Source organism: Myodes glareolus, chromosome 10 (assembly GCF_982192425.1).
Source record: "Myodes glareolus chromosome 10, mMyoGla1.1, whole genome shotgun sequence".
Taxonomy (NCBI): Eukaryota; Metazoa; Chordata; class Mammalia; order Rodentia; family Cricetidae; genus Myodes; species Myodes glareolus.
The window spans coordinates 68341870-68355898 of record NC_142035.1 but is presented as its reverse complement, the minus strand read 5'-3'; the positions used below and the strand labels follow the sequence as shown (position 1 = coordinate 68355898).

The 14029-nt window shown below is 37.7% G+C and overlaps 1 protein-coding gene across 1 annotated transcript in view; it reads right to left on the bottom strand.

Annotated features, from left to right (window-relative positions):
• Nucleotides 1-13649, bottom strand: part of Ano3 (anoctamin 3) — a 237156-nt gene extending 223507 nt beyond the window's left edge. The window contains exon 1 of the mRNA XM_087911333.1: nt 13423-13649. Coding sequence (XP_087767459.1) covers nt 13423-13468 — 46 coding nt within the window. The 5' untranslated portion in view covers nt 13469-13649. The remainder of the gene's footprint in view (nt 1-13422) is intronic.
• Nucleotides 13650-14029: the final 380 nt, after the last annotated feature.

The window sequence follows — 14029 nt, the reverse complement described above, 5'->3', positions numbered from 1 at the left end:
TTAAAGAAAGAGTATTAAGAGCTGCAAAGGAAAAAGTTAAAGTAACTTATAAAGATAAACCTAGCAGGCTTACACCAGACTTCTCTATGGAAACCATGAAAGCCAGAAGGTCCTGGATAGAGGTACTACAGAAACTAAGAGACCATGGATGCAAGCCCATACTACTATACCCAACCAAGCTATTGTTCACTATCAACGAAGAAAACAAAATATTCCAGGATAAAAACAAATTTAAACAATACGTAGTTACAAATCCAGCCTTACAGAAAGTATTAGAAGGCAAATCACAACCCAAGGAATCCAACATCTACCGACCCTTCACAAGCAGAACTCAAAGAAGGGAAAAACATACACTCCACTACCAAAAAAAAAATGACCGGAGTCAACAACCACTGGTCATTAATATCACTTAATATCAATGGACTCAATTCAACTATAAAAAGGCACAGACTTAGAGACTGGATACGAAAACAGGATCCAACATTCAGCTGTTTACAAGAAACACACCTCAACCACAAAGACAGACATCTACTCAGAGTAAAGGGATGGGAAAAGGTTCTCCAAGCAAACAGACCTAAGAAACAAGCAGGTGTGGCCATTCTAATATCTAACAAAATTGACTTCAAACTAAAATCTATCAGAAGAGATAGAGATGGATATTTCATACTTATAACAGGAACAATTCATCAGGAAGAAGTCTCAATCCTGAATATCTATGCCCCTAATATAAAGGCACCCACTTATGTAAAAGAAACACTTCTAGAACTCAAGGCAGTCATCAAACCACACACACTAATAGTAGGAGACTTCAACACACCTCTCTCACCAATGGACAGATCAATCAGACAGAAACCCAACAGAGAAATAAGAGAATTATTGGAGGTATTGAATCAAATGAACTTAACAGATATCTATAGAACATTCCACCCAAATAGGAAAGAATATACCTTCTTCTCTGCAGCCCATGGAACCTTCTCAAAAATTGACCACATACTTGGTAACAAAACAAGCTTCCACAGATACAAAAAAAATATTAGTAACCACCTGTGTCTTATCAGATCACCATGGATTAAATTTAGAAATCAACAACAATGCTACCCCCAGGAAGCCAACAAACGCATGGAAGTTGAACTGTCAACTATTAAATCACCCCTGGGTCAAGGAAGAAATAAAGAAATAAATTTAAGTCTTCCTTGAATTTAATGAAAATAAAGACACAACATACTCAAACCTATGGGACACTATGGAAGCAGTGCTAAGAGGAAAGTTCATAGCACTAAGTGCCCAATTAAAGAAAACGGAGAAAGCACACATTGGAGACTTAACAGGACACTTGAAAGCTCTAGAAAAAAAAGAAGCTGATTCACCCAGGAGGAGTAGAAGACTGGAAATAATCAAACTGAGGGCTGAAATCAACAAAATAGAAACACAGAAAACAATCCAAAGAATCAATGAAACAAAAAGTTGGTTCGTGGAGAAAATCAACAAGATCGACAAACCCCTATCCAAACAAATCAAAGGGCAGAGAGAGAACATGCAAATTAATAGATCAGAAATGAAAAGGGGGAAATAACCACAGCCACAGAGGAAATTCAGAGAATCATTAGATCTTACTACGAAAGTTTAAATGCCATAAAGTTGGAAAATGTAAAAGAAATGGACATTTTTTTAGATAAGTACCATATACCAAAGTTTAACAAGAACAGGTGAACAATCTAAATAGACCTGTTAGTCGTGAAGAATTAGAAGCTGTTATCAAAAATCTCCATACCAAAAAAAGCTCAGGACCAGATGGTTTCAATGCAGAATTCTACCAGAACTTCCAGCTAATACCTATACTCCTTAATGTATTCCACAATATAGAAACAGAAGAGTCATTGCCAAACTCCTTTTATGAAGCTACAGTTACCCTGATACCAAAACCACACAAAGACACAACCAAGAAAGAGAATTACAGGCCAATCTCACTCATGAACATCGATGCGAAAATTCTCAATAAAATACTGGCAAACAGAATCCAAGAACACATTAGAAAAATTATCCATTATGATCAAGTAGGCTTCAGACCAGAGATGTAGGGCTGGTTCAACATACGAGAATCTATCAATGTAATCCATCATATAAATAAACTGAAAGAAAAAATCCATATGATCATTACATTGGATGCTGAAAAAGCATTTGACAAAATTCAACACCCATTTATAATAAAGGTGTTGGAGAGACTGGGGATACAAGGATCATACCTAAATATAATAAAAGCTATTTACAGCAAGCCAACAGCTAACATCAAACTGAACCGAGAGAAAGGCAAAGCCTTTCCACTAAAATCAGGAACACGACAAGGCTGTCCACTCTCTCCATACCTCTTCAATATAGTGCTTGAAGTTCTAGCAATAGTAATAAGACAACATAAGGAGATCAAGGGGATTAAAATTGGAAAGGATGAAGTTAAACTTTCGTTATTTACTGACGATATGATAGTGTACATAAGCGACCCCAAAATCTCTACCAAAGAACTCCTACAGCTGATAAACACCTTTAGTAACGTGGCAGGATACAAGATCAACTCCAAAAAATCAGTTGCCCTCCTATACACAAAGGATAAAGAAGCAGAGAGCTAAATCAGAGAAACTTCACCTTTCACGATAGCCACAAATAACATAAAATATCTTGCGATAACTCTGACCAAGGAAGTGAAAGACCTATTTGACAAGAACTTTAAGTCTTTGAAAAAGAAATTGAAGATAGCAGAAGATGGAAAGACCTCCCCTGCTCTTGGATTGGGAGGATCAACATAGTAAAAATGGCAATTCTACCAAGAGTAATCTATAGATTCAATGCAATCCCCATCAAAATCCAATCAAACTTTTTCACAGACCTTGAGAGAACAATAATCAAGTTTATATGGCAAAAAAAAAAAAACGGGATAGCCAAAACAATCTTATACAATAAAGGAACTTCTGGAGGCATTACCATCCTTGTCTTCAAACTCTATTACAGAGCTACACTATTGAAAACAGCTTGCTATTGGCATAATAACAGAAAAGTCGACCTATGGAATCGAATAGAAGACCCGGATATTAACCCACAAACCTATGAACACCTAATTTTTGACAAGGGAGCTAAAGGTATACAATTGCAGAAGGAAAGCATCTTTAACAAATGGTGTTGGCATAACTGGATGTCAACCTGTAGAAGAATGAAAGTAGATCCATATTTATCACCATGCACAAAACTCAAGTCCAAATGGATTTAAGACATCAACATTAATCTGTCCACTTTGAACCTGATTGAAGAGAAAGTGGGAAGTAGTCTACAAGACATAGGCACAGGAGGCCACTTCCTGAGTAGAACCCCAGTAGCACAGACAATAAGAGAAACAATGAATAAATGGGACCTCCTGAAACTGAGAAGCTTCTGTAAAGCAAAGGACACCGTCAGTAAGACAAAAAGGCTACCTTCGGACTGGGAAAAGATCTTCACCAACCCCTCATCAGACAAAGGTCTGATCTCCAAAATATACAAAGAACTCAAGAAACTAGACACTAAAACTCTAATTAACCCAATTAAAAAATGGGGTACTGAACTGAACAGAGAATTCACAACAGATGAACTTCGAATGGCCAGAAGAAAGTTAATGACATGCTCAACATCCTTAGTGATCAGGAAAATGCAAATCAAAATCACTTTGAGATACCATCTTACACTTGTCAGAATAGCTAAAGTCAAAAACACCAATGATAGCCTATGCTGGAGAGGATGTGGAGTGAGGGGAACTCTCTTCCATTGTTGGTGGGAATGCAAACTTGTACAGCCACTGTGGAAATCAGTGTGGCGGTTTCTCAGGAACTGGGAGTCAACCTCCCTCAGGACCCAGCAATTCCACTCTTGGGAATATACCCAAGAGATGCCCTAACATACTACAAAAGTATTTGTTCAACTATGTTCATAGCTGCACTATTTGTAATAGCCAGAACCTGGAAACAACCTAGGTGCCCCTCAATAGAAGAATGGTTAAAAAAGGTGTGGAACATATACACATTAGAGCTACTCAGCGGTAAAAAACAATGACATCTTGAATTTTACATTTAAATGGATGGAAATAGAAAACGCTTTACTGAGTGAGGTAATCCAGACCCAAAAAGGGGAATATGGTATGTACTCACTCATAAGTGGATTCTAACCATAGTTGAAGCTCTTTGAGTCTATAATTTGTGATCCTAGAGAAGCTAAATAAGAAGGTGAACCTGAAGAAAATCATATAGTTATCCTCCTGGATATTAGAAATAGGCAAGATTGCCAGGCAAACTTGGGTGCACGGGGTGTGAGGGGGTGGAAATAAGGGGAGATGGTTAGGGAGACAGGAGAGGGGGAGGAGTGGGGACGGCTTGGGGGAATGGGAAGGGGGAGGGAGGAAGGATGGATATGGGAGCAGGGAAGTTTATATCTCAACTAAGGGAGCCATTTTAGGGTTTGTAAGAGACTTGATTCTGGAGGGGTTCCCTGGCCCAAGGAAAGGTCCCCAGATTGTACTCTGGGCAGCAGAGGAGAGGGTACCTGAACTGGCCTTGGGCCATAACCATACTGATGAATATTTTGCATGTCACCACAGCACCCTCATATGGCGATGGATGGAGATAGAGACAGAGACACATATTGAAACACTGGACTTAACTCCCTAGGTCCAAATGAGAAGCAGAGGGAGGGAGATCGTGAGCAAGGAAATCAAAATCAGAGGGGGCCTTCATCCGACGATGGAAGGAGATAGAGACGGAGACCCACATTGGAGCACTGGAAGTCAGGACCGCGAAGGGTGCGTTCACCCACTGATACAAGGGGACTGATCAAATGAGAGCTCACCAAGGCCAGCTGGACTGGGACTGAACGAGCATGTGATCAAACCGGACTCTCTGAATGTGGCTGACATGGGGGCTGACTGAGCCCCCAAGGTCCAAATGAAGACTGAGAAACCATTGGCAATGGCACTGGGTCTTGTTTTGTCTGCATGGACTGGCTTTTTGGGATCCTGGCCTGTTTGGATGCTCACCTTCCTGGACCTGGAGGGAGGGGGAAGGAACTTGGATTTCCCACAGGGCAGGAAACCCTGACTGATCTTGGGAATGGTGAGGGAGGAAGAGAGGGAGTGGGGGAGTGGGAGGAGCTGGAGGGTATTGGGAGGAGGGGAGAAAGTGGAAAGAGTGTTTATCGGATACTTGAATAAACAAGTCTAACAGAAAAATAAATAAAATCTGTTCTGATAGTGAAGAGAATGAGATATACCAATCTAAATAAAATGGCCTATCATTGAAGACATACTAGGTAAATTTGCTGTGCCATGTTGCTTACCTCTAAGTCACGGAAAAATAGGCAAAAAATAAGTTTGTTGTAAGAGACCATTCTGAAATTGGACTAGCATTTGTAACTCACAAAAGAAATAAAAGTGAGGAAAATGGAGATGTGCACAGTGAGGGGTCTAATGGTGATGGGCAGGTGAAGAGGCATCTATTTAGTGGAGACATCTTGATAGCATAATGGTAATGGAAAAATATAGGTAAAAGGATAAAAATTGATAACAGAGTTTACAAAATCATTCTAATGGAAGAACATGTTTTAAAAGATGAAGCACATAGACATAATCACCTACAGTTCTTAGCATAAAATGATTCTTTTCTTATTTGTCCATAGTGCAATCATGGTACTCCTTTTGTAATATCTGTTTTGACTTACTTTCCTCCAAGACACTTTGCTATCCAAGGTCATTACAATCTTTACCTCTGCGTGTTTACTAGAATGAACACAACTTATATATTTCAAAGGGGCTAACTTAGAATGATATATAGTGTTTTATAATAAATTAAAAGATTTCTCATTAATGCTTTGGAGTATACAAGAATATATTAAAAACTTACTACTAAAAAAACAAATACTTCTTCAAAGGTTCAATGGGAGTGAGGAGGATCATATGACTTACGGCGATTAATTGCTTTAACCCTGCCCTTCTACTGGCTGAGAGTAGTCTGTTGACATTGTTAGGGGAAGACGTTCTTGGAGGATGACCTCAGTGCTGTAAGATGTCTTCCAGTTTTGTAACAATGACCTAGCTCTAGTATCAACCAACCCATTAGAATTCTTACATCAATTTTTATTATTTTTTGACAATGTTATAAAGTAGGGTTGTCAGGTACCTCTAAGTATTTCGGTCCGCAATAAATTTTAAGAAAGTATTTTTTGTTTTCATAAATTATTCTTGGTATTGTCTAATTCTCAGGCTTTTGGGAAGAGGACCTTTGAGAAGACCTTCACTGTGATTGCTAAACATTAAAGACAGGAGTAGAGTGAGAACGGTGTCATAGAGATGTATCATTTGTGGTTGAACACTCTACTGATATTTATTCTTCACACTTTAACCAATCTACATTGACAGCACACCCGTACACAAAGAAAGTTGTCTGATGAGATCTGAGAGCTTCATTAACCTATTGGCAAAGAGAGAAGAATTTATATAGCAGATTGACATTATGCACATTAAGAAAATCAATATTAGTAGGTTGAAATACCTGGAATTCTCTGGAACCACTGGTTTACAGAGCCATACATTAAGGTCATAATATGAAGAAATTAAGTTGGTAACTAACCAGAAAACTTCCTCCCCACCGATTAACTTTAATTTCATCTAAAGGTTCTGTGCAGGCTAGTAGGGGGGAAAGTCAGGGACAGTCTTACCCAACAGTGAATCTATTGAGAAAGAATAATGGCCTGCATGACAAAATATGTCCATACCTGCAACAGTGAAATGAATGTCATAGGGTAAGCAGCTGCATTCTATAAATGCACTCTATAGACGACAAAACACAGGCTTAGTAATGCAAATTTGGAAACAACGTCCTATAAACACTTTTGTCTAAGATCTATTTAAATTTTACAAGATAGTTAAAACTAGAAGACTGGTAATTGATGTTCAACTAATAAATCATGAATGCCAACAACAATGAGGAGGTTAAAAAAGTCTAAACAAGTCAGTATTTTGGCTCTTATCTTTCAAGGCCAATTAAAGCACATAGGACAATGGAATACCTTCAAAGGTACTATAATCTGGTAAATTCTACCTATCCTCTTGATCGTAACAAAGAAGCACATCTCAAAGGCTGGACGATAAAAGTGTGCATCCTGAAGAAAAGAACGTCAATGGAGAGGGAAATAAGCCCTGTGTTTCCTGAAGAAATTACATGGCCAGCAATTTATCTATCTGTGTTATCTATCCCAGTAGAGGGTATAACCATTAAAGGAAGACTAAAGAAGCAAAGGACCCTACTCAGACCATTAGCAGTAATCCCTTAGGAGTCTTGACTGATGTTAATATCAACGTATGTAATTCCTGGATACTGATATGGTATTGGACACTCAAGAGGAAATAGAAAGAGAAAAATACATGTTTAGATGAGAAAATAGAAACTCAAAATATTATAAAGGGAAGTTCATTGTCTATATAAACATTTTCTCCTAGAAGGGTTCAATTCTAACCCTGAAGCTAGAAAATGTAGTCAACTAATAACTTTTTATGAAATTAAATGAATGACTACTTGCAAATGCTAAGGGAAACATGATAGAAGAAGGTCTTAAGGAGAATGCTCTCTTTGATGGGGACACTGCACTTGAACACACCTCTATCTTCTAGCTCAGAGAAAAGATGCTTAATATTAAGAGGATGGTCCTTATTACTGTGGTATTATTTATTAAAAATGGTATGTTGCCTCTTAAACGTTCTATGTAGGCACAGGTGGAATCCTGTAACAAATCATTTTTGAGTCCCTACAATGGCATTCAGGACTGTTAATCTGATCATGAATGCCTATGCAATTTAAGCCAATGCTTGGCTAGAAGGTAAGACTATAAAACAAAGAACATGACACCCACTTGATACAATGGTATGGCTGTTGTATTCTTTTGTAAGACAGACTACATTCAGAGGTTCTCAAGACAATTGTCTCCATCATAAATAGAACAGCAAAAAAAGGGTATCTTTCATAGAAAATGCACAGGTATCATAATCAATTATATTCCACTCTACATTAACATGTTTCATATTACAGATATGGTCTGAGGGCAGGGGTCTTAGGTGCCACAGTTCTCACACACATAGGTGTACAGACTCAAATATTTATTGGATATAAGATTCAGTCGTACCAGTATTTCACTTCAACTTTTCCTTTATGACTCATATAACTTAGAATGATTTTTTACAAGAGGAAAATTTTCTTTCCTTAGTCATAAATAAAAGTACAGTCTGCAAATACTAAGGGAAGTTAGTGCACAAGGATGAATGGATGTCTCTCAGAATATTTGTGTCTTTTTTTTCCTGTTTTCTAAAGTGTACAAGAAGATATTGATGCTAAAGATGTGGTCCAAGAAAAAAGGAAGTTGAAGAAGTCAAGATTTGAAGAGTAGGTGTCATTTCTCTAGGGGTCATGAAGCAGGACCTGAACACCAAGTTGAATTTGGAAGAAGCTTGCAGATTGGCACTAGCACTCACAACGTATTTAACAGAAAAGACAATTGATGTTATTTTCAGCCTGCAGATCTCCATATAAACATTGAAGCCATTATAATGAAACAGTTAATCTGGGTACAAAAATGCTTGGTTTCAGAGAATTGCTTAAAAAATGCTATTTTTGTGTTTAACCAACTGTCAGGATTTTTAATGAAACCATCACAGCATTAACTGCTATCATTCAGCACAAGATAATTGAGACAGGCTGTGTTTGATGGAACCTAGGACCTCCCTAAATTTCCTGGTATCTTATTACTAAATAAACAGTCATGAAAAGCCGGAACAATCATTATCCTTTTTTTCATCATTGCTTGTATGACATATTAATCCACCATGAGTCAGTGAATCACATAATGCCTGTCTAGGGAACAAGGTAAGACTTTACCCAGAAACCAGGCCTAGTTTGCCAGCCTATGTTCACTCCAAGGTGTGCTAAAGTAATAACAGTATATCCTCCTAGCTGTCTGCAATCACAAACACTCCCATATACCCTTTAAACACCTGAAACAAGGAAATTGGCTCTTTTTCTCATATTTGATGAAGATTCTAATTTTCAAAATGTTTTATAAGAAATTTGGTATTTAAAACAGATAAAAAAAGGAGAGGGAGAGGGAACTGGGATTGTTATGTGAAATAAGATTGTTTTAAAAAGAAAGCAGGAGGAAAAAAAAACAGAAAAATTAAACATACATTATTGGTCTCTTTAGAAACACAAATGGCATAATCAAGAAACAAAATGTCAACCCGACAAAAATGCAGACTTACTCCCGATTCTCATAGACTCAGCAGAGCTCTCAGACTTCTCAGGTGAAAGCGGTTTTGGTAGTTTGTATTTTGAATTTTGTAAGACATTTAGGGATTAAAAACGTTCTGAGCGACAAAATCACATAGCAAACAATAGTTACGTGAATGTGGTTGGAGTACAGAGGCAATAAATTACTGTTTCATTGTATTGCAATCTTTAATGTATGAAGCTAAATGTGCATCTAAGTTTTCTTTATTACAACATTTTAAAACTTTTTCGGGGACAGTGCACTATTAGTAAGAGTGTGTGATTGTCACTGATACTATCATAATGGAAAATTGTTATAATACCCAGAGCCCACTGTTTCTCTAAGATACACGCCAAAAGTATTATGGAATGAAATAAAAATAGAAAAAGGAAAGTGTGTGTGTGTGTGTGTGTGTGTGTGTGTGTGTGCTGTGTGTGTGTGTGCATGGATGCCTGTGTGTATGTGTGTGTGCATGTGTGTGTGTGTGTGTGTGTGTGTATATGTGTGTGTCCTGCTGAGGGCATCTTATATCCCTAATGTCAATAAAAGTATCGGGAATCCTGGAAATGATAACAATGAGTATTTTATTAGTCACTAAATTTTGAATTCCAACTACCTGACATATATTTGAAGGTCTTACAATACTATACATTAGATATCATGTTCATTACAGATGAGCACATACAGACTTAACAATATTAAACCAGTAAATAGCACATGCAGGATTAATGTGCAGGACAAAAAGAGAAAATTATGGATCAGCGATCCTCCATCTTCCTAATGCTGTGACCCTCATGATGTTTCTCATGATATGGTGACACTCAACCATAAAATTATTTCATTGCTACATAATAACTGTAATTTTGCTACTGTTAAGAATTATAAGGTAAACATCTGACATGCAGTATATCTTATATGTGACCCCCAAAAGGAATTGTGATCCACATGTTGACAGCCACTGCTTTATATCAAGTAATAAAGACTTCAGACTAACAATTGATTTTTTTATACCTATCCTGCCATATCCAATGGATTTATTAATTAGCATACGCATTATCAGCGATTGGTTTTGATTAACAAATTTATAATTACATACTTCTCCAATATTCATGAATATTTTGGTTTAATGCATGATGACAGTGTTATTCTGTTTCCTAGACAAAGAGCTATCAACAACTAATGACTTCTGGGAGAGGGAGAATTAGATTCTCCTAGAAACGAGACTCAATCAACATTGTCCTTTTCAGAGTGGTTAGTAATGCTTTTTTAAACAGATATTAAATTCACTTAAGTAAAACAAAAGTAATTGGCACCATTTGTTCACCCAAGTAAATACTTTCCTAAACATGAAATTAAAGTAGACCTTCTTCTTCTAGGTCAACAGGAAAAATCTTTACCTTCACATTGCTAACTGCCTGTTCTGTCCAACAGAAGAAAAATATGTAACCACAGGGGAACCAATATGGATGTTTCCCAAGTAAAGTTTCTGTATGGTCATGGCATACCATTCCTATGCAAAAGAATGAAACTTAGCTTATTGGAGGGCTACCTGCATACACACTTCCAGTGCAGCACTTTTCACAACAACCAAACCATGGAATTACTCTGTGATTCCATCTATGGGTGAATACAATTATGAAGTCATATTGTTGGCAAGAAAATAATGGAATTTCATATCTAGAGAAGTTTAAAACCCCAGTCCCACAAACACAAATATTGTGTGTTTTCTCTCATATGTGGAAGCTGAGGGTATAGCGATAGAAGACTATGACAGTAAAAGGGAAGTACAAGATGCTGGAAAGAGGATGGGGAATAAGAAGTAGAAATAAAGTGTGTGAAGACGATGACATGATCAAAGTGTATTATAACAACTTGTGGAAATATGATTAAACCCCTCAGATTATAGTTTAATATTAAATTATAATTAGCAGGGAGTCAGAGAACAGAAGGTCAGAAGCCAAGTCTCCACATTAAATATGAGTCAATATCAAAAGTAGATAAACAGTTCCCAAAACTGTTTATCAAGAGCCAAAGGCAAGCCTAAAATAAAATCTAAGGCTCCCGGATTTGAGTACAGAATTCCCTGTCTCTTTTTTGTGTAATGTTGTGGTGAGCAACACTGGAAAACACTTCCAGGTCAGAGGGCACACAGAATGTTATCATGCTTATTCTTATTGAAAAAAATGAAAAAGGATGATCCTTTATGTGGGTTATCTTTTTCTAGCAGATTCCCACCCCCAGACAGAGTAACTTTGTCTTCTGGGGGAAGAATTAGCCTCTCCCAGGGATGCACCTCTAATTGGTTGTCTAATACAGGGTGGTCGGTCCTGAAACTATAAAAACACAAGCAATAAAAATAGACTCAAAAGGTTGTATTTATGTATTTATAAATGCACACAAATGATGGTCTCTCTATATAACAATAATTTTAAAAAATCAGGCTATTAACTTGAAAGTGGGCATGGAGGAAGTGATGGAAGGGAATCTGGAGGGTTGGAAAGAGAAAATAGATAAAAGAACGTGATTTTTTTTAAAGACACAATTAACTAGAACCATTTAGTTAAAAGTTAATATTGCTTATTTTGGGTTCCTGCATCTACTCACATTTACATTTTTGTTAAAGTTTATTTTTGGTGCCAAAATGTGAATTTTGAAAATAAGTGACTCATGGTACATTATAAAAGAGACACTATGAAATGCCATGAATTGCATGAGTCTAATCACTCCTTTGAGCAAAGATAACCAATCTTAAAGTTGATGGTTATTTGCTCCCTAACATACAACGTGTATCAAGATGAATATTCTGGGGTACCTTTTATGTATCTGGGTCTCCAAAGCATTAGAACATAATGGTAGGAGGCCGTTTCAAGGTTTCTATTCTTTCTTTGGAACCCCATTGTTTATATGTGTTTAATGATGTAAGGAAACAAAAATTATTGAAGTAGTTTAATTACCTTTGGAATTCTTTGTGTTCAAATAGAACTGCATAGGAGCCCAAATTTCAGCCTACACCCACAGTCTCTCACTCCATACCTAATTTCAACATACATTTAAGAGACACCACAGCATGTGAATTTGTGCAGATTATAGCTCCTAACTGGAAACTCTTTCAGCATAGTATTTTACCTGCAGAATAAACTCCTGCTAAGTTATTCTGGGTTTATCCAGGGTTTTGATACAAAAACAAAGCCAAAGATTGATCCTAAACCAACTATTTGGAGACTAGCGTCAAAGAAGGAGTAATAATATTTCAATAAATATTTATTTTAATGAACAAAAGTAAAACTTCAGAATTGTATATTTTAGCGACTATATGAGCAAGTAGGGAGCAATTACCATTATTCATCCATTAAACACAATTAATGTAGAATAAATGCATCAAATAATAAAATTCTTAGAATCTGTTTCTCAAAGAAATATGTGCTTTATGAAAAGTCATTTAAATAAGTAAGAAAACAGAGAAAAGAGTGATTATAATTTTTAATCTGATCATGCAACTAGTGAAAATTTTGTATAAGCTAAACGATATGCTGGGAAGCTCCTGGAAAAAGACCCTAATAAATATAAAAACCGGAAACCCGTAAAAATGCATTCAGCCGGAAGATAAAGTTTTCCAGGGAGATTACAGAGTTTCTTCATCTGGGACCAACCAACTTCTGGGATTTTCCAGGAACTCATTTATCATACAATTTTCCAAGCTCAGAAAAAGTAATGAATTTACCCTTGTGAGCCTTAAGCTGTCCTAGAAGCGCACACTGAGGCAAACATCACCCAAATTTTCAATCTTCAAACCTCAGGGTGCGGCAGGGACCTTCTCTACTGAGAGAGTTCACTGCAATGCACTGAAGGAGATGTAAAAGACATACAAACAAGTCCTGACATGATGGATTCTGCTCCCTCCCGGGCTCTGGGGCTCTGTGCGGTTTGGGATATCAGACTTATCTCCGATGCAGGGTAAAACATTTATAAAATGGGGTCTTAACTTTACAGAGTCCCTTAGTTCTTCAACATACAGGTGGAAAGGATGCTCCTGCATAACTGCAAAGAGATGCAGATCGGGATGTGGTGCCCACAGGAAGGAGGGAGAGAATTCCCACTGACCTTTTTGCTGTTTAAAGGACTGAATGGAGCCTGAGTGGTGGACCATTTTCACTCTGCGTGTTCCGGTGGAAGTAAGGAGCTGTCCGAGAGGGATGCAGTAGAACAGTAGCCCGACTTTCCGGAGACACTCCTGGGGCTCCAAGCCACATAGCTCATCGCAATCTGACACCTGCTTTAGCCAGCACTTAGCTCTGAAGGCTGTGTGCCCGCCAGTCTCATCGTCATAGCAACGTGGGAGGGCAGTACCGCGGTAGGCTCCCCTCAGTGGCTACTTTTGTAATAACCCCACATTCAGGCTGTTTCTCAGTGCTGCAGTGAGGGTGGGTGTTGCAAGGGGTTTGGTGTATGTGGGAGAGGCAGACATTTCTTAAGGACGAAATGTCTAGAGCATTGCTCTAGAGTTGTCACGAATGAGCTCGTTTTCAAGCTCTGAGCCTCCTTATCACAGCCAGGCACACCAGTATTGAATTCCTGGAAGTTAGTCTGTAAATAAAGAACGGTGAAGTTGGAATTCGTCCTGACATAAGAATACTAACGGATGCGGTGCTGTTTTCATCTTTCCTTCTTAAATTTAAATGTGGGGGAGCCCACCACAGCATCCCTGGGT